This window comes from Medicago truncatula, chromosome 5 (genome assembly GCF_003473485.1).
Source record: "Medicago truncatula cultivar Jemalong A17 chromosome 5, MtrunA17r5.0-ANR, whole genome shotgun sequence".
Taxonomy (NCBI): domain Eukaryota; kingdom Viridiplantae; phylum Streptophyta; class Magnoliopsida; order Fabales; family Fabaceae; genus Medicago; species Medicago truncatula.
In genome coordinates this window covers 33362544-33384768 of record NC_053046.1, presented here as the reverse complement: position 1 = coordinate 33384768, position 22225 = coordinate 33362544, and the positions used below count along the sequence as shown (strand labels likewise).

Here is a 22225-nt window from a genome sequence, read left to right as displayed (position 1 = left end):
ATGGAGTCATCGTTTCATTTCTCTTTTGGGGGGTGCTTGTACAAGTTGTTGTAGGTGTTATCAAGGAGACTAGCCGAGGTTATTGGTACCAAAAACACATTTTGCATTCATAAGCGAGAGGTATTAATGGATGGTGTGTTTGTTATCAATGGCGTAAATGATATTGCTAAAAGATTGGATAAAAAAAGGTTAGATTCTAAAGGTGGACTTTGAAAAGGCTCAAGATTCCTTCGATTGAAGTTTCCTTGACTAGATGCATGGTAGATTTGGGTTAAACAACGGTGGAGAATTTGTGGCTGCTCAAGGCGACATTTAGAAAACATGAAATGGGTTTAGGCATGAAAGTCAATTTATGAAAGAGTTACTTTGGTGGGGGTTAATGTACTAGATTAGTTCCTTGTTATGGTGTCTTGTTTTCTTGTAGGATTGGGTCGACCTTTTTCAAGTATTTAGGGTTGCTTGTGGGAGAAAATTTATGAAAGTTTTCCATTTGAAAATCGAAGTTCGATGTTCTTTCGAGGATATTAGGCTTTTGGGGGAATAATTATATCAATCTTGAGGGAAGAATTGTGTTGTTAAACGTTGTTCTAAGTGATGGAACAATGAATGAAATTAGAATGAAACCAGCACTTAAAACTGAGTTCAATTGAAGAAGATGGAATTGAGATTCTGGGTTTCTATGGTTTTGAGAGAGAACAGAGATATGAGTAAAAGACTTGTGTAATTTTATTGAATGAATTCATCATTATTTACAACACATGAGTGAGTATATATACAACTGGACGTTGTAACAAACTCCTCTAACAAACTAACTACATTGGTTAACACGCTAACCGAGGTTTGTTACTAGATTCTACTTCTGAAGACATCAGAAGCTGTACTTCAGAATCAAATGATAAAAAGTCAAGGTAATCTTAAAAAGTTGTACTTCGATTGAAGTTTTTTAATGCTTATGATGCTGATAATAACAATGATAAAAAGAATTAAACATTCCTTCAAAACAAATGACAAAAAATATACAACCTCATTGATAGTTAGTAATTGTTTAACTCAAGAATCAAATTCAAATTGAGTGAATCATCAACTTCGTCCCTGAATTTTTACGGGTCGGCCAACTTCGTCCCTCAATTATGCGAAATATCAATTTAATCCCTGAATTTGTTAAATGTCAATCAAGTTAGTCCTTATGTTCAAACGGAGCGTTAACGGGGCTGACGCGGCCGTTAACCTCTCACATGTCAGACGCCACGTAGGCAGGGACTAATTTGGCCGATAATAACAAACATTTTGAAGGACTAAATTGATTGATTTGTAGAAAATGTTTTGGCTTTCTTCCCAAATGGCTCTTTTCTTCCCCAACAGCTCTTTCTTCCCCAATTGTATAAAATTGGAACCCTAATTACACAATCTGCAATCTACACTCTATAATCATGAAAATTTACTCCAATAATAAGAGGTTCAGTTCTGCCCCAATTCAAAAAACTTCAAACCCTAATTTTTTTCGTAGTGAATCTGAAAGCCAAAATCCTCAAAATTTCTTGAAGCAAAACTATTGAAATTGAATACTTCAAAATGATGTGGGGTGGGAATATGGGAAAAAACGGTTATGAAAGTCAAGCTTCATCTTCAAGCTCCAAGTTTAATGGTGTTGTGAGAGTGCTTGAATGTTGGTGTCCTACAATTTGTGTTGTTAGAAAATCCAAAAAAACCTAGGAAGGTCATTCTATGCTTGCCCTCTGCCAAAGGTTGGTTTAACTAATCAAAAGAGGTTGAAGATGATTGAGAAATGTAATCTTTCTATAATAATATTGCCATCAAATTAGTCCATGAACTATTTCTCTATCTATCAAATAGATCCCTGCGTTATATAAAAAACCATCAAATAAGTCCATGAATTGTTTAATCAGATATCAAATTGATCCTTGAAACATATGTGTACAAAATAAACTAAAAAAGGTAGAACACACAAATTGAAACTGAAATATTACATATGCATAAGTCATAGGTCATAAGTCTGAGAAATTACATAGGCAAAAGCAACCCAACTATGGGGCATTAATAAGTCATAAGTCTTAAACGACAATTTAAGCAAAAAGAAACTCAACTATGGGGCATAATTCAAATAAGCCTAAATATTACAAATCCAAAACATCTATTAAACCCCAGGAAGCATCACTTCTTTGGAAATCCGGTAGTTGGTCTAAACTCCATGAATTCAGTAGGTTGAGTCGAACCGGATGGACCATAGGTTGGATATGGAACCCTAATTATGCTAGCAGGAGTTGGATGAGCAGGTGCAGGACCCTTCATTGGTGTTTGCTTAGGCCTATCAACTGAAAGAACTGGTCCTCTAAGGTCATACCTCCTTGGTGCAGAAACCTGAAATTGAAAATTCAATCAAATTAGTCCCTAAAATCATAACATAATCAATCATATGAGTCCTTCAATTAATATTACTAATTGTCAAAATGATCCTTAAAAATTAAGAGTCATACCTGTCCAGCATTTGCAACAACATTTCTTGCAGTTTCTGCATTCCCAGACACAACATTATTCTTGTGGCTGACTTTCTTTTAGACCTTTTTAAAGAAGGTTCTGTTACTAACATGTTTACCTCCATTGTAGGTAATGTATTTGGGTTCAAGGCCTTGTGTGCTCTACGTCTGGAAGATTTGCGAATCCCCGTTGCTTATGTTAAAACTTTCCAAGATCCTCCTCACGGAATCCAAGTTGAGAGAGATAAGTTGAACAAATATGGACGTCCCCTATTGGGGTGTACTATTAAACCTAAATTGGGTTTATCCGCTAAAAATTACGGTAGAACAGTTTAGGAATGTCTACGTGGTGGACTTGATTTTACCAAAGATGATGAAAATGTGAACTCCCAACCATTTATGCGTTGGAGAGACCGTTTCTTATTGAGTCTCACTTCCAAAATCTTAAAACGAATAATCAAAACAACTGTCTCAAAAACGCAACAAACACAAACAAAGAACAAGGCAAGCATCAACGATCACAAAAACAAAATAAAGAACATGATCAAAACTTAAAACGAAAACACAAAAAAACGGACAAAAACAAGGTGAATACTAACACAAAAACTTGATAAACAACAGGAAAGGTGTTACCTTTAATCACAGCCGAACACACAAACTTCAAAAATGGTATAATCGCTGGAGATGATGATGATTTTGGAGGGGTGGAAATGGAGGAAGTTTTAGCGAGAAGAAGAAGGGTCAAGGACGTTTTTGATGTTCTGAAATGTGAAGAAGGAGGTATGGGTAATATAGGGGCAAAATGGGAAAAACAGAAAAAAATAAACTGAAAAGTGAAAACTCAACATTTTCCAATTCAATCAAATTAGTCCCTGAACACGTGGCTTCCTTCTTGCCACGCGTACAAGACAACACAGCATGCAAGGCGATAGATCAGCAAGGCTAACAGAGCACTTGGACGGAGGGACCTTTTTGATGGACGTCTGAAAAATTAAGGGACTAAGTTGATATTTCGCATAATTAAGGGACGAAGTTGATCGACGCGTGAAAATTCAGGGACGAATTTGATGGTTCACTCAATTCAAATTTTATTGAAGATATATTCTTTTTTTTTTTGGTACAAGAACAATATATTTCTTTATAAAACTTATTAAGCATTTGAATCCAATCATCTGATGTCTCCCTTCTTTGTCATACACCAAAAAAAAAAATTAACAATAATATATACAGAAAATTTATAAAAATTAAAATTAAAAAATATATCCCAAGGAGTACTACCACTTGATACGTACAGCGCATTACAACTTCATTAGACTAATTTATTTTAGGGGTTCATTAGACTAAATATTATAAATATTACTTTGATGATGTAAATTGTTGACATTTAAAACCATAATTTTTATAATAATCATTACAGTCCTAGTGGCTTATAGTATTGATTAATTTTGCGTAAGTATATACAGACATTCTGTCAAAAAAAATAAAAATAAAGAACTTATAATATATGCCACATTTTTTAATCTTGCTATGCCAGCCACCAACCCCTCTCACCTACTACATGCAAGAGGACAACGTGGACCGTCGCACGAACACATGACAACCTTTCTCTGTATTTCATTTTTGCTCTTACATTTGCCACTTCTTCACCAAAAAGTCAGCGTCATCTAACCCATCACTATTCCTACCACAAACTCCACGTTCTCACATCTTTAATTAGTTGGACAAAATTATTTCACCAATCTACTTTATTTATTTAATTTAAATTTTTAGATTTTATTCTTTTTAAGTTGGTTATCTTAAATTAATATTATTTGACATTTTTATGTCTAGGTAATCTCATAAGCATTAAAAATATTGATTTAGTCACAAAAGTATGGAGAATATATTTAGCTGAATTTTGATGCATTGTCTGTGTAAAGGTTATTTCCCACAAATATATGATAATTAAATGATTTTTTATATATGAGGAATAATTATTCAATAATTTTCTATCTAATAATTTGTAAGCTTTCAATGAAACGCTCTTCAATTTTATACACTTTATAATTGAAATAATACGTACAAAGATAAAAGTTAAAGAGTTGAAATATATTTTAAATAAAAATTAATTAATTTTGATACAAAATTATTATAATACTTTTTATAATAATTTTGTCACTTACCATTGCCATATCATTCCATCACTCAGGCTCATTCGTATCTCTCTCCTTCAATCTTCATCCTTATTTACCGTACCTCACCGTCAACACTTTATACCACAATTTATCCGTATCCACCAACACTATTTTTCTTTCTTTTTTTGGTAGTGACCAACACTATTTTTCTAACAATGTAATGTCAAAATCCCACATCTTCCTAAAATCTCCTTACTCTTTTTCCAAACAAATAGAATTTCAATTTACCCAAATTTATATCCTCAACAAATTATGGATGTGTAATGTTTAAAATCAATTTGATTAAAGTCATTTTTTTAAGTCAATGGTTATGATGGACTAATAACGTAGACAACTTTTATATTGGATTTTTTAAGATAACTTTTATATATTTCTTGTAAAAAACTTTTATATTGGATATTGATTAAGGAAAATGATTAATAGATGACCCAAATTCAATCTACATTTTGAAAGAGAAGAGATAAAAATAGTGATGTGATAAATGTCATAGATTATTATTATTTATTTGTTTGAAGAAGGTAAAAAGAATATATCATCAACGAAAAAGAGTTGTACGTAGGACAAAATATGCCTACGTAAAATACAAGAGTTTTAACATAATGTTACAAAACTAAAACCAAAAGCAAAAAAGGAGAAGTATTATCCAACTCCAAAACAAGTAAAAGGACTAGACGGCCAATTTTGATACCCGAAAGCAAAAGATTGTCTTTAACCATCAATAAGAAAGACACTTTATATTGTATAGGATATGATAAAATGAACGCTGAGATTTAGAGTTGTCCGTTGATTGACCAAACCGAATAAAATGATCAGATGCTTCAATATTGACAAACATGATGCCAAATAGTGCCGAAAAAATTAAAACCAAAAAAACATATGGTGAACCAATTATTAGCACCACAACCAAACACACAAAGCTAAGATGATGAAAGATGCCCCTTTTGAATCAGTTGTCTTTTGTAGGAAGTCGATCATGAAGAAGACGTCAAGAAAATAATGACACTTTTAAAGGAACATTCTTATGCCAAATTATATCCGAGAAAATAGAACGATCATGATGTTCAATATTTTTCAAAAATTTATAAGTGTCTCTAATTGAATAGCATGTTACCCGGTCCAACCTCCATTTCCACTAATCTGATACGTCAACCTGCAAAAAACATCGAGACGAAGACCACGACACTTCCCTACCATCTCTCTCTCCCAAACAAACAATTTCCTCTATCACTTCCAAACCTCTCCCACATCACCCCAACCTAAAGAAAACATGTCTGCCAACGTTATCCTAGAAACAACAGTCAAATCAAACAACCGTATAAACATGTCCCTAAAAGAGACCCCGCCTAACCATGAGTTTGTCCGAAAAAAATGTATTGACCCATTGCTTATCTCCCGTCAAACATTAACGTCGAACCAACTTCTGATCCCTAAACCAATTGTATCCCTCACCTTTGCCATCTCATTCCACCACTCAGACCCATTCTTATCTCTATTCATCAACCTCCCTCCCTCCTCATCGTACCTCGCCACCAACATTCTATTCCACAACTCATCCATATCCATCAACACTATTTTTCTAACAATGCAATATTAAAATCCCACATCTTGCAGAGATCATTACATGAAGTTATACTTGTACGGGTCTTGAAGAAGAAAAGTGTGTTAATAGTTAGTTTATTAGATTAATATTTATTCATTTGTGCCGGATTTGAATTCAAAACATTCAACTCTTTTATCTTAATTCAGACCGGTTGAACTATTTAATCTCTAGATAAAATTAGATGTTGTTGAATGAATATTCAAAATTAATGGGTGTTAAATCCTTACAAAGTGAGTTCGGTCAAAAAAAAAAACCATACAAAGTGAGTTACACTTTTTTTTTTTTGAGAGATAAGTTATTATACCAAAAAATACCCAAACATAACACAAAAATGAATTAATTACTTTTTACAAAGACCATCCAACCATGAACCATTAACTCGATGAGAAAAGAGAATGCAATTCTTAGTTTAATCTACACACAAAAAAAGACAACACACACCAAGGCCACAAACCCCACCTAACCCTCTACAGTAAATCCACCTAACCAAAACCCCATACACATCATCATCATCATCATCATCATCAAAACCTCTCTATAAAAACCCAACAACCACTCCAAACATTTTCATTACCCAAAACACAAAAACACACTCAACAATGGATCTTCTCCTCCTTGAAAAGACCCTTTTAGCCCTCTTCATTGCCGCCACAATCGCCATCACAATCTCAAAACTCCGTGGCAAACGCTTCAAACTCCCACCAGGTCCAATCCCAGTCCCTATCTTCGGTAACTGGCTTCAAGTCGGAGATGATCTCAACCACCGTAACCTCACCGATTACGCCAAACGCTTCGGCGAAATGTTCCTCCTACGTATGGGCCAACGTAACCTCGTGGTAGTTTCTTCCCCAGAACTCGCCAAAGAAGTCCTCCACACACAAGGTGTTGAATTCGGATCACGTACACGTAACGTAGTTTTCGATATCTTCACTGGTAAAGGACAAGACATGGTGTTCACAGTCTACGGCGAACATTGGCGTAAAATGCGCAGAATCATGACAGTTCCGTTTTTTACAAACAAGGTTGTTCAACAGTATCGTTACGGGTGGGAGTCTGAAGCTGAGAGTGTTGTTAACGATGTTAAGAACAACGCCGAAGCAAGTATTGGTGGGATTGTTATAAGGAAGAGGTTGCAGTTGATGATGTATAATATTATGTATAGGATTATGTTTGATAGAAGATTTGAAAGTGAAGAGGATCCTTTATTTGTCAAGTTGAAAGCTTTGAATGGTGAAAGGAGTCGTTTGGCTCAAAGTTTTGAGTATAATTATGGTGATTTTATTCCTATTTTGAGACCTTTTTTGAAAGGCTATTTGAAGGTTTGTAAAGAGGTTAAAGATCGTAGGTTGCAGCTTTTCAAAGACTATTTCGTTGATGAAAGAAAGTAAGTTTTTCTTCTTTTCATTATTCTTCATTTTTTGCTATTTGGTTTGTGTCCAACCACATGTCTCATTCCTAACATGACAAGTTTTTTTTAGACAATTAGGATTGATTATGAATTCTTCACTTAATTTTTTTTTATCTAAATCTGTGTGTCATTGTGAATTTGATCAAACTACGTTTTGAATTCTTATTCTTCTGAATGATTCGTTCTTCTTATGTGATGTGAAGTTTATTCACCACCTGACTATTTAAAATTTAAATACTATATTTAAAAAGGTGAATGAAAGAGTCAAATTCTGAATAATTATTTGAAGCACCCACTTGGGATGATTGTTAGTATAACTAATAAATTAAATTAAATGGGAATTATGTTAACAGGAAGCTTGAAAGCACCAAGAGCACCACGAGCAATGATGGACTAAAATGTGCTATTGATCACATTTTGGATGCACAAAAGAAGGGTGAAATCAATGATGACAACGTTCTTTACATTGTTGAGAACATCAATGTTGCTGGTAAGATATGCTTTTTTATTTTCTTAATCTTATCCCTTTACAAAAAGAAATGTAGTGCTATACATGATTTTTTTGGCTTAAGGTAGTTTTACATGATTTATGCTTTAGTTTACTTTTTCTTTTATTAATATTTCAAATAATAATTAAAAGGGTATTAGAATCGGATTTTAGTCAAATATATTGAACTAAAATAATGATTATAATAATTAATGGGAGAAGAAGGTGGATGTATTGTCAGTCAGAATGCAGTCATGGGCCTAATTGTCATTTTAAATCATAATTTCAACGTGATCGTAGCCGACCTTCCTTTCCACTAACAATTTGAATGTCAGCTTCCATTAAAGAAAAGAAAAAGAATGTTAGTTTTATACAAAAGGAGTGACATTCACGTTATTGGTTGCATTTTTTTTAGGGATGGTTGCACATATTTTTACTTCAGTACTTTTAAGTGTGGGAAATACTAGTTGTAAGGAGGAAAAAGGGACACGTAGATTTTGCAATGAGTCATTATTAATAAATAAATAATAACAAGATTTCAGCCCATTCTTTTTCCTTAAACAAACAGTATGGCCATGGGGCGATAGGACTCCTTCAGTTTTGAGGTACTGGTTGGATCTATATGAGGACTCGATCCAACTATCATTCAATTCTTTTGTTGTATGTGCGTGCCGTGTGGACTTAGTTTGGTCAAATTTTAAACACTTTTGTGTCTTTATATAAAAGGGAAATTCGTTTTCTTGTTTTGAATATTTTTATATAAATAAAAGTATGTTTTTAACTATTCTTTTTGTCAATTATTTCTTATATTATTAATTATTTTACTTAGATGAGTGTTTCAATGAAAGGTAAAAGATGATTTACTTTTTTTTAGAGGATGCTTGAAATTATTTGTTGATATCGGCTATTTTTTATTTGTACAAAATAACTTTAAAATACATATTTTAGTTAATGAAGTCAAATTGATTTTACTTTTAAATATCACTTTTGACTAAAAGTGATAAAATATAACATTTGTGTCGAATTGAAAAAATTATACTAGTCATAAGATTTGCTTTGAGTAAAAACAATTAAATATATAATTTATAAAAATATACTTAAATATGAATTATTTAGATCAAATCCATTATAGTCAAACTAATTCTATTTAAAATCAAGTTGATGAACCATTCAATAGAAAACAATAATCAAGTTGATGAAGTGATAACTCAAATATATCGTATCGTGGCCACCAAATTTTATTGGTGCACCTACTACCTTCCAATAAAATGGTGCCCACCAAATTTGGTTGGTGCAACTGCCTCCCTATAAAGTTACATGTTGATTACTTGATTGTTTTGGACTTTTCGGTTAAGATTAGATTAGAATAGAATCTACGAGAAGAAAAGAAATTATGCCTAGATGGATAAGCATGACATATTTAAGAATATCGTTGAAACCTAAACTTTAATGAAAAACATTGAGATGTATGTACTTACTTATAGGGTCCTTGTACACTTCTTAACGTATATATGAAGGAAAATAAATCTTTATATTATACATAGTTCTTATGTCATTTTCTATTCTAATAATATGTTTCTTAAAACAGCAATTGAAACAACACTATGGTCAATTGAATGGGGAATTGCTGAGCTAGTGAACCACCAAGGCATCCAAAACAAAGTAAGGGAAGAAATGGACAGAGTTCTTGGACCAGGACACCAAGTAACTGAGCCAGATCTCCACAAGCTACCTTACCTACAAGCTGTGATCAAAGAGACACTTCGTCTACGAATGGCGATCCCACTCCTCGTACCACATATGAACCTTCATGATGCAAAGCTCAATGGTTTCGATATCCCAGCCGAGAGCAAGATATTGGTCAATGCATGGTGGCTTGCAAACAACCCGGCTCACTGGAAAAAGCCGGAGGAATTCAGGCCCGAACGGTTCTTGGAGGAAGAGTCTCATGTCGAAGCTAATGGAAATGATTTTAGGTACCTTCCTTTCGGTGTTGGTAGAAGAAGTTGCCCCGGAATTATTCTTGCCTTGCCTATCCTTGGTATCACTATTGGGCGTCTGGTTCAGAATTTCGAGCTTTTGCCTCCACCTGGACAATCAAAGATTGACACTTCTGAGAAAGGAGGACAGTTTAGTCTGCATATACTCAAACATTCAACCATTGTTGCTAAGCCAAGATCATTTTAATTAGTCTTCACACTAATACCCTTTTAATTTGTTTTACTTTACTTTGTGTAATGCATTTTAATAATTCAAAATGTGGGAATGTTATTAAAATGTCTTATTAGCCTGCAATTGGGTAGGTGAATAATGTTGTTGTTTTGTGCTTGTCCCATGTATAAAGCTTTGAACTTTGAAGTAATGGTTTTGAGATGATTTTTTAACTGTACTTGTCCCTAATATTCTTCTATCAATAGTGTTCTGGTAAATGTCTGGTCAGGTGCCTAACTTTTAGAGGATACTCAACTCAACAGATATATTGATATTTGGGTATATAAATGAATTTCATGTCTATAGATCATTTTCTGTGAAAAAAAATCATCTATAGATAATTTATTTTTAATATTTTAATAATAGTACCTAATAAACATTCAATTTCTCTAATTCAACATATTACTCAAAAAATTTAAACGGGAGACACATTAATCATCCATAAAAAACTTTATATCATTAAATTTTAATATTCTAATATAAAAAAATGTGAATCCCACCAAAAGAGAGAGTGCTTCTATGTGGGTATTTGTTAGATATCAAGTCTTAAAGAGTAAGACCCTCACTTTATGGATAATCTTAACTTGATTTTTATACATTCATTTGAAGAAGAAAAAAAATCACATAGTTGAGCTTTTAACAATTTTTTCATTATGTTCTTCCTCTGGTTCTTTATATATAAAACACAAAACACATAAATCATTATGATTGCCTTGGCTTGGCTAAAGTGTGTGAGGAAGGAGAAAAGTGGCAGAGTTGAATCATCTGAAGTATCAGAGTTTGAGCATTTTCTTGAGTCGGATGGTGTACATACTATACTGGTGGATACCACTCTCCTCACTGACATCACCACACCACTTAGAGTATTTTTGTGATCTGGAGATGATTCATGAATTTGCCCGGGGGACGAATTCCTAGATCCACTTGTAGGTAGGGAGAGCGACATAGCAGGCTCGTTACCTTACACCCCTAATTAAGGTAAAACAATCACATTATGTACTCCCTCTATTCCAAATTATAAGAAAAATAAAATCATTTTACACTTATTAAGAAAACTAAAACATTATAATTTGGATTATAGTTTTTTATGTTCTCCTTGAAATTAGTTTAATGGAAAGATGTAAAAACAATTTTCATCGATTATTTATTACAGAGAAAATGAGAGGGAGAGAAATTAAATGCAATTTGCATTTAATTTCAGTTTAGAAAAGACGAGTTTTTGAAATAACATAATTAAGTATGACAAAAGTTTATCTTTTTTGCTTATAATTTGGAACAAAGAAAATGAGTTTATTTTCTTATAATTTGGGACCGAGGGAGTATTTGCAGTGTGGTGGGACTTGGGACCAAGGATTTTGAGTAAGGGTACATGGAGGATCGACACTCACGTGTTAGGATGTTTACACCGCTTAAGGATCACATGGTCACAAACCCTTACCACGAGTACCTAGATCGACTGCTACCCTATGATTGTGTCCTATATATCTACGTCACTCATCACCAGTCACACATGTTCGAGAACATTAGCCTCTACTAAGGCTATATTAGATACGAACCTTGCATGGTATGATATCTCCAAAAGTGCATGTTGCGGTAATTCGAATTTTTCTAGACCATTTCTAGGCATACATCCATCTCCACTTCACCTCTGATGACTCGACAACAAGTGTCTGAGGCTTATGAAAATTTTCTAGATCATGTGTTGGTCGCAAAGGACCTAGGAGATCTTGTGTTGTATGAGTGAAATACAACACCAAGTTACATGGGGTGGTATCAAAGGATATGACATTTGTACGTGCTGGATACGCCTCCAGGATACCCTCTTATACCATATGAGAATAAGGCCTTTATAAAAAGGAGGAATGGTGTACTGTCGTGGGAGGAATGGGGGTGCTAAGGGGCGTGTTACCCAATAGGGTTTATGACTTTGTATTTATGGATATTTCATTATGCATCTATAATATTTTGATATATTATGTTTATTTATATTATATTTTGATGTGTGTCAATATTATGTGTTAATGTGTGTTGTTGGTATGTGTGTTGCAAATAGATTTGGTGCTTACGATTATGTTTTGTTTACATTGTCTACTCTTTGTGCCCAAACATATATTTTATACATTAGCTTTATATAATCCAAAATGTCAATATAATGAATCCAATGTTGTTAAAATTTATTGTCGTAGGGGTTTGACACAATTTAGATTATATAAACTAAAATGTTAATTTATATTCAAATGTTGTATGTCAAACAAATAAACTACAGGATTATGAAATGTGATTTATTGGCAAAAATCTTGGTGTTGAGTTATGGGAAAGTGGGGAGTGCTCGAGAAGAATGAAAGGTACAAAAAGAAAATCTCACAATTATGTTTAACTGGGCCTTAAACCTTTTTTACATATTGGGCTTAGTCTTGTTTTCCAGCCAAAAAATTAGGGTATTACTTTTTAAATCCCCGATATCTCTAAGGCTCTAAAATACACATCCGATTGTTATCTACCGGATGTATGTTTTTTATGTCAAACATACATCTGGTAAATAACTATCGGATGTTTATTCAAGAGGTCTTAGAGATATTAAGAGGCTAAAGAAAAACATTCATAAAAGTATAATCATGATTAATCTATAACATCCATAAAGTTGAGTTTGAATTATTTTTCATGTAACATTATTAATTGAGTTTAATGGTGATGAGTTGACGGTTTAAAACAACTTTGCACACAAAATCAATCAAAACATTATGAATTATCACATAAATTAAAAAGAGTAATTGATTTGGTAATTTTAAATGTTTTGATTGATTGTGTGTGCAAATTTGTTTTTGACTCCACCGTTAATCTTTTATTAATTAACAAACTTCAGTGTATTGAGTGAATAAGTAAAGGAGGAACTTTCCACTACTCTCGTAACTTCCCTGTACTATTGGTGAATTACAATCGCAATGTCTTCCTGAATTTATAGTTCGCTGTAAATAACATTCCTGCTTTTTTGTTTTTTAATAAATAAACGAAATGATAAAACCATTATAAACGCTCATACATAAGTGAATGTGTTGGAGTTCAAATTCCGATTTTGAAGTCTGACTTGATATTTGTGGATTAATATTTTTTATTTGTAAATAGTTATATTTTATAAAAAAAATAAAAAAATAAAAAGCAAATATTTACCGTATTTAATGAGCACACAAAAATTCTTTTTGTTTTTTTGTTTTTTTGTTTTTTTTTTATCGAAGGGGAGAATATATTTTTTTGGTTAATCAAAAGTTGGGAAAAGGGAGTGTGGCCAGAGATGGGACCGTTCTTATCTTTGAGAGAAGATAGACAAAGATGAAGATTGAAACTTTGAATCTTGATATTCTTATTCTTTCCCAAAATTGCTATGGAAGCCCTACCAACTTCCCTCTGCCACATGGTGGCCATGCCATTTCCTGTACGAGGCAATATCAACCCTATGATGAACCTCTGCAAACTCCTTGTCTCCAACAATAGCAACATTCATGTTTCCTTTGTAGTCACTGAAGAATGGCTAAGCTTCATCTCCTCCGAGCCAAAACCTGACAACATAAGCTTTCGTTCGGGATCGAACGTTATTCCCTCGGAACTTATCTGTGGCCGCGACCATCCTGCATTCATGGAAGATGTCATGACAAAGATGGAAGCACCCTTTGAGGAGCTACTTGACCTACTTGATCACCCTCCCTCTATCATTGTTTATGATACTTTGTTGTATTGGGCTGTTGTGGTTGCAAACCGAAGGAATATTCCAGCAGCATTGTTTTGGCCTATGCCAGCATCTATTTTCTCTGTGTTCCTACATCAACACATTTTCGAACAAAATGGTCACTACCCCGTGAAATATCCAGGTAACCAAATCCAATATTCCGGCAATCTTTAAGGCTCATAATATTAGATATTTGTTGAACAAGATTTGTGTGAACCTATGAAACCTCGATACTCCAAAATGGAGACATATATGTATCGGATACGTAACGGATACCGATACTTTAAGGATATTCGCGGATACGTACCCACAAAATATCAGAATTAATTAGAAAAGATGAAGGGTAAAAAAGTGAGACAATGTTGTAAAATTTCAGTAGAGATGTGTATAGTTCAATTTTAGATATGCATCATTAAAATTGTTTCTCGACAAACCACTTAAATTTATACTTCTTGTCAATGAAGTTAACGAGAGATAAGTGATTCACTTAATCAACATTAGATAAAATTTGTGTTGAATTCTTTTAATGATGTTTCTCTCGATATCCCAACATATGAAAATATGATATGGTTTAAAAGAAAACTTTACATTTTTTATTTATTTTGATCACATGTATTATTTTTAAAAAATTGTGATTTTTATAATAATATAATAATAAAGAGTAATCAATGTTTATTTTCTTCAAGTCTTTTTTACACACATATGAGTTTTAGTATAATTTTTTTTTCAACGTATCTTAGTCGTATCATATCCTAAATTTAAAAAAATACATGTATCCGTATATTCGTATCGTATCATACCCGCATCCGTATCTATATCCGGGCTTCATACGTGTGAACACAAGATATGGACACATTGTTTGATCACATTGTCATAAAAATACACATCATATGATTATTTAGAAAAGTATACTTTTAATTATTAATTTTTTTTTTATGTGAGTGGGGTCTAAAAGTTATGTTCAAATGTTTGTCTCCATATAAAAATTAGACTTGTTTCCTTACCGTATTGATTTCTCACGCTTTTTATACATTTCAGATTATATAATCCAAATCACATAAAACTCCATAAAAACCTCTAAAACACGTTAAAACATTTTGGATTTTAGAATCCGAATAGAGCGTGAAGAAACTCATATGATGGACAAAAAAATTGGTTAAAAATTAAACTATTACTTTTCCCACCCTATGCCTTTCCTCGCGCGCCTTATTGAGCAATCACCTCACAATGTTGTAGATGATCTTAAATAAAAAATGCATGGTTTTCTTATCTAATTGTGAAATTTTGTGATATTAACTAAATTGTGTATGACAGAAAATGGTGACAAACGTGTATGTTATATTCCTGGAATTTCGTCAACGCGCCTAGCTGATTTCGCTCTAAACGATGATAGTAACCGAAGCAAGCAAATGATGCAATATTTTTTAAAAGGTTTTGAATGGATTCACAAAGCACAATATCTTCTATTCTCTTCAATTTATGAGCTTGAATCTCAAGCCATTGATGTCTTAAAATCAAAATTGCCCTTGCCAATTTACACTATTGGCCCTACCATACCTAAGTTTAGCCTTATTAAAAACGATCCAAAACCGAGTAACACTAATCATAGCTACTACATTGAGTGGCTAGATTCACAACCTATTGGTTCTGTTCTTTATATTGCACAAGGAAGTTTTTTCTCGGTTTCAAGTGCACAAATTGATGAGATTGCAGCTGCTTTGTGTGCAAGCAATGTTCGGTTCTTATGGATAGCACGTAGTGAGGCTTCAAGGTTGAAGGAAATTTGTGGTGCTCATCACATGGGATTGATTATGGAATGGTGTGACCAATTGAGAGTTTTGTCACATCCTTCTATTGGTGGATTTTGGTCTCATTGTGGTTGGAATTCAACAAAGGAAAGTCTTGTTGCTGGGGTTCCATTTTTGACTTTACCAATATATATTGACCAACCATTTAATAGTAAGATGATGGTAGAGGATTGGAAAGTTGGGTGTAGAGTGAAGGAAGATGTTAAGAGAGATACTTTGGTGAAGAAAGATAAAATTGTAAAACTAGTGCATGAATTTATGGATTTGGATGGTGAGCTTACAAGAGATATTAGGGAAAGAAGCAAAAAGCTTCAAAAGATATGTCTTAATTCAATCGCAAATGGTGGCTCAGCTCACACCGATTTCAATGCCTTCATTAGTGATGTAATGCATTTGTAGGTTATTGTTTTAATCTCAATAATGTTATTTGTACAACTTTGTTATAAAGTATATATTATTGAATATATTTTTGTCTTACCTTACAATTGATCATATACATGTATATATATTACAAGAGTGATAAATACAATTGAATTGCTTGCTTGACATATGCCTATTGCAGCTGTAACGTACAACACCATCATTATGATTATTAATGCACAATTGACCAAATCAAATCTCATTGATTTGGATTGATATTGCATGCTTCTTTGTTAATTAGCTTGCAGTCCATTACGCCCCCTCAAGATAAAGGTACCATTAATTACCTTTATCTTGGATGTAAGCTCTGTGAACTTGGTTGTGGCTAAAGGTTTAGTTAGCAAGTCTGCAAGTTGGTCTTTGGTGGACACATGAGTGACTATGAGTTTATTGGCTTGAACTTGCTCTCTGACGAAGTGATAATCCAATGATATGTGCTTCATTCTTGAGTGAAGTATTGGATTTGAGCAAAGATATGTTGCACCTACATTGTCACACAATAAGCGTGGAGGGTCGGGCACCGCTATTCGAAGCTCATGTAGCAGGTTTTGTAACCACATTAATTCTGTGGTGGCAGTGGCAACTGCACGATATTCTGCCTCAATGGATGATCGTGCCACGGTACGTTGTTTCCTTGAGAGCCATGAGATAGGATTACCACCAAAAAATATAATATATGCTGATGTGGAGGTGCGATCATCATGATTGCCACCCCAGTCGGCATCGGAGTAAGCCAACAAATTATTTTTCATTGTTTTACTTAGCATGAGTCCATGATTCATGGTGAGCTTGATGTACCGCAGTACTCGCTTCAGATGTTGCAGGTGAAGTGAGGTGGGTTTGTGCATAAATTGGGACAACTTGTTCATAGAATATGACAAATCAGGACGAGTCAAATTGAGGTACTGAAGTCCTCCTATAATTCTGCGATACTCAGTGGCATCAGTGGCGGTTGTACCATCATTAAGTTGAAGCATGGCTGTTGAGGAGAGAGGAGTGGGGGATGGTTTCGCCCCATCCATATCAAACCTTTGTAGAAGCTCACGAATGTATCTGTGTTGTGACAGAAAGATGCCATTGGTTGTTGGGATTATTTCAATACCCAAGAAGTAGTGGGGCTGTCCCATATTTTTTAAAGAGAAACGCTTGGACAATGCTTCAATGAAAAGTTGGAGGAATGTGGAGTTGTTACCAGTGAGCAATAAATCATCAACATAGACAAGAAAATATGCCGTCATGTTACCCGAGTGATAAATGAAGAGAGACGGATCACTCTTGCTTGTTTGAAACCCGTATGAGACAATGAATTCCTTGAGTGAATCATGCCAAGCACGTGGAGCTTGTCGAAGGCCATAAATGGCTTTGTGGAGTTTGCAAACATATTCAGGATGTGAGGGATCTTTCATACCTGATGGCTGCTCCATAAACACTTCTTCAGTAAGTGCACCTTGGAGGAATGCGTTATTTACATCAAGTTGGTGCATTGCCCATTGATTTGAGATAGCAAGAGTGAGGATAATCTTGATCGTTTGAGGACGAACAACTGGAGCAAATGTCTCTTTAAAATCAATTCCAGGGCATTGTGTGAAGCCCTTTGCAACAAGTCGTGCCTTATACCGAGCAATAGAGCCATCACTATTTCGTTTAATACGGAACAACCATTTGCACCCTACTATATTTTGTCCTGCCTTGGGAGGGACAAGAGAAAAGGTACCATTTCTGATTAAGGCTTCAAATTCATCTGCAATTGCTCTACGCCAATGTGCATGTTTCATGGCCTCGCGTATGTTGGAGGGTTCCAAGTTCTCTGGTAGGGGATGCTTGGATGCAATGTTCATCTTTTTTGGCTTAAAGATGTTGTTCTTTGATCGAGTAATAACTTGATTGGGTTCATTTATGGGAGCTGGTGCTGCAATTGAATTAGTGGTGGTAATAGTAGCAGAAACAAGAGGAGGTGTAGAGAGATCATTACCTGATTCAGCATTTGAAGACATGGGAACCTCATCTTCGTGGGGCATAGCATGTGACAATGGGTGGTCATGGGTAGTAATGGGAATGGTTGTATGGAGAGGTTGAGAGATCCTGGTTGTGGTGAGTGAGGGTACTTGGTTTAAATGAGTTAATTGGTTGTATGGGAAGATATGATCATAGAATTTGACATGCCTGGAGGTGTAGATTTTTTGGCTAATGGGATCAAGACACAAGTAGCTATATTGAGAGTCTGCATATCCTACAAATATGCATGGTTGAGAGCGAGGTTGGAGTTTATTTGTGACATATGGGCGCAACCATGGGAAGCATAGGCAGCCAAAGGAATGAAGATGAGAAACATTTGGTGTTTTCTTATGAATGGCTTGGAATGGTGATTGCATTTTGAGGATAGGGGTTGGCTGCCTGTTAATCAAATACACGGCTGTTTTAAATGCAAAAGACCAGTATTCAGGTGGTAATTTAGCCATATGAAGTAAAGCTCTTCCTGTTTCGACTATGTGTCTGTGTCTTCTTTCAGAGGGAGCATTAAGTTCAGGTGTGTATGGAGGTGTGGTGAGATGAGAGATACCATGTGTGTTAAGAAAAGATTTTAGTTTGAGAAACTCACCTCCATTATCTGAGTACAGTGAGATAATTTTTGTATTGAAATAATTTTCAACAAGATTTTTAAAGGTAGGAAACAAAGTGGAGACATCAGATTTATTTCTTAATGGATAGAGCCATACATATTTTGTAAAGTGGTCTACGAAAATTAAATAATAAGAGAAACCATCAACAGATTTGATGTGGGAAGGACCCCATACATCAGTGTATATAAGTTCAAGTGGCTTCTTTGTTGTGATGCTAGAGACTGAAAAAGGTAATTTGTGACTCTTAACACTATTACATGATATGCAAGGTTCTAGGTGGCTCTTTATTTTGTAGGATGGAAGAAGATGTCTCATGATACGATCAGCTGGATGCCCCAATATATGATGCCATGGTGGAAGGATGGATGTTGTTGTAGTAAGTGCGAGAGGTGTGGTTGGTGGATGGGGCATGTGGTAGAGTCCATTGCTATGCCGTCCTCTTAGAATGGGCACCCTTGTCTTCAAATCCTTAATCAAAAAACAATCAGAAAAGAATTCAATGGAAATTGAGTTAGTGTCACATAAAGATGAGACAGACAAGAGTTTTTGTGAAATTTTTGGCACATGTAAAACATTTGATAAATGAAAAGAGTGAAGTAGATAAAATAGTCACAAGGAAGGGGGGGTTTGAATTGTGACCCTTTAAAAATTATCCTGAAACTTAAAAATGATTCTCAAGTTGTTTACTTAGAATTATGTTAACTTTCTGACTTCAGAATGTTCTGAAGTTCATAAACAAAATTGTTTACTAAGTATAAGTGTAAGTGTGTGTTGTGTATACTGTAAATAAAAGAGTATAGAGAAGAAAGAAAGAACACACAAAGAGTTATAGTGGTTCACCCAATGTGGGCTAGTCCACTCCCCACAATCCTGTGAGAGTTTCCACTAAGATGCTTGAGATAACCTCTCAAGTCCTGCACCTTACAATCTTGTTCACCTGAACAATTACAATCATGTATTCTCTAAGCCTCAGCAGGCTTGCACCTTCTTGCTAAGTTAACCACTTAGACTTTTACAACCTTTGCTCAACCTAACACTTTAGGACCTCTAAAAGCTAGATGAGACTTTGTTAAAATTTGTATGGAAGTTGGATGTTTGTAAAACAAACAGTGGAGGAAGAAGAAGAGGTTATCCTACAGATAACAAGAGTATTGATTTGCACTAAGTTGATGAAAGACTTAGAGATTGATCAATTTCAGTTTGCAAAAGCTTCAAACAAAATCAAAGTTGTTTTCTTGTATGCTTTGCAATGGTGCAAGTTTTGCTAAGGCCTTGATCTCTATTTATAGAGTCTTTGGGCTCATATAGCCGTTGTAGGGTGTCCAATGGTGTTATGCCATGTGTCCTGGGTCCCACAAGCTTTAACTTGAAATTCTGGGCAAACATTCTGATCTCTGATGAACATCAGAATGTTGTTGTGTTCATGATGATCTTCATCTGGGTTCATCATGTTCTTCATCTGGGTTCATCATGTATGAATGAACACATGAAGTTCTGGGCTATGCATATGCTTTTCATATGAATTTCTGGACAATAACCAATGTATGGACTTTTCTTCATACATCAGAATGTTCCTTTCCCAGATTTTGTCTTGGAACCGGTGCAGGAGGATTTAGTGGGATTCTGCATCTTCATGCCCATGCTTTAAGAGATTGTGTTGTCCTTGTTCAGTACCAACTCTCAGACGTGTCTATCTCTTGTTGAGGATGACAGATTTGCTTTGCTTTTGCTTTTTGCTTTTCACCTACTATACTGTTCATAAAGTAAGCATGAGCTGAGCTTGAACATTCTGATCATCAGAATGTTCCATCTGTTTCACTTAGGATGATTTGTAAGACTATCATTTGATGTAATCAAATCCTAATAGTGAAACAATAATGAAGAGCAGTGATAATAACATCTAGGATGATATTCCTTTGTGAAATATTCCTAGTACATCAATGTTCATAGTCTTAAATGAACATTGAATGCCTTCTTTGACATAACCCTTGTATATGCCTTTATTGTTTGATTGTTCCATGCAAATGTACTCTTCTGGACATATACCCATGTCACATGTGCCTTGCATGACCTTTGATCAAAGTTCTTGAGACTCTTGGCTTGTTTAAGAACAACCTTCTGATCTCTGCTTGAACATTCTGATCTTCAAGCAACATTCTGATCTAACTTTCTGACCTCAGTGTTAGATCATGAATTCAAATGTCCTTTGATTTCTTGATTCTTGGTATGATCTAAACCTTGTTCCTGTCTTAGTAAAACACTCAAGAGCACAAGTTAAATACCAAGGAATTAATCAAAGTCCATTAATTCTTTAATCATATTGGTTTATTATCTTTAAAATTAATTAGGGATTTTGCCTCAACAAAGAGTGATTGGGAGTGTGTAAAACGGTTTTACCAATATTAGAGATGGTGTGTCCTGTTCCATCTCCAACCACAAGTTGATCTGCACCATTGTATGGCTGAGACAGATGCAGCTGATCTAGATCATTGGTTATATGATGTGAGGCACCCGAATCCAATATCCAATCTGAGACCCCTGGTGGCATGGCACAGGCGTGTAGGGCAGTGGCAGTGTTCCTTTTTGAAGGATGTCCATGCAACTTGTAACAAGTTTTAGCTGTATGATTAGGTCTATCACAAAATTGGCAAATTACCCGCTTTGAAGAGGTTGGTGAAGTTGATTGAGAATAAGCTGGATTGAAAATCTGCTTTCCAGTTTTGTTGTAAAACTGTTTGCCTCTCTGTGCAGTATTTGCAGTAGCAATAATGGGGGTTTCTTGCACAATCTCATCCCTCTTTAAGTAGTTTTCAAAGTCAGAGAGCAGATCATGAAGATCATCAAATCCAATGGGATTTTCTCTGGTTCTTATAGCAGCAGTGACCTCACGGTACTCATTACCGAGACCATTCAAAGTGTGGATAACAAGATCCACATCATCAAGGGGAGAGTTGATGATGGCTAATTCATCTGATAAAGCCTTGATACCATGAAGGTATTCAGAGATGGATTTTGATCCTTTTGTGGATCGAGAAAGTCTTCCTTTGAGGTGCATGATTCTTGCACGAGTTTTGCTTGCAAACATCTTAGTGAGGATGTCCCAAGCTTGTTTGGAGGTCTTAACATTGCCTAACATGGTTATGACACTAGCATCAACAGATGGGATGATAGCATGAAGGATCAATTGATCCTGTCGTTTCCAACGAGTGTAGGCTGCATCAGTGGTTGGGCATGGTTTGGTGCCATCAACATAACCTATAAGGTCATATCCTACTAGCAG

The 22225-nt window shown here is 34.8% G+C and overlaps 2 protein-coding genes across 2 annotated transcripts; both read left to right on the top strand.

Annotated features, from left to right (window-relative positions):
- Positions 1-6722: 6722 nt before the first annotated feature.
- Positions 6723-10369, top strand: LOC11442075 (trans-cinnamate 4-monooxygenase). The gene is made up of 3 exons (XM_003615989.4): positions 6723-7653; positions 8031-8167; positions 9753-10369. Exons 1-3 carry the CDS (start codon positions 6869-6871, stop codon positions 10349-10351), a joined length of 1521 nt encoding a protein of 506 aa, XP_003616037.1. The 5' UTR covers positions 6723-6868; the 3' UTR covers positions 10352-10369.
- A 3255-nt stretch (positions 10370-13624) lies between these two features.
- Positions 13625-16303, top strand: LOC11442074 (UDP-glycosyltransferase 87A1). The gene is made up of 2 exons (XM_003615988.3): positions 13625-14238; positions 15411-16303. The coding sequence occupies exons 1-2, from the start codon at positions 13755-13757 to the stop codon at positions 16301-16303; spliced, it is 1377 nt and encodes a 458-aa protein (XP_003616036.1). The 5' UTR covers positions 13625-13754.
- The last annotated feature ends 5922 nt before the right edge of the window (positions 16304-22225 follow it).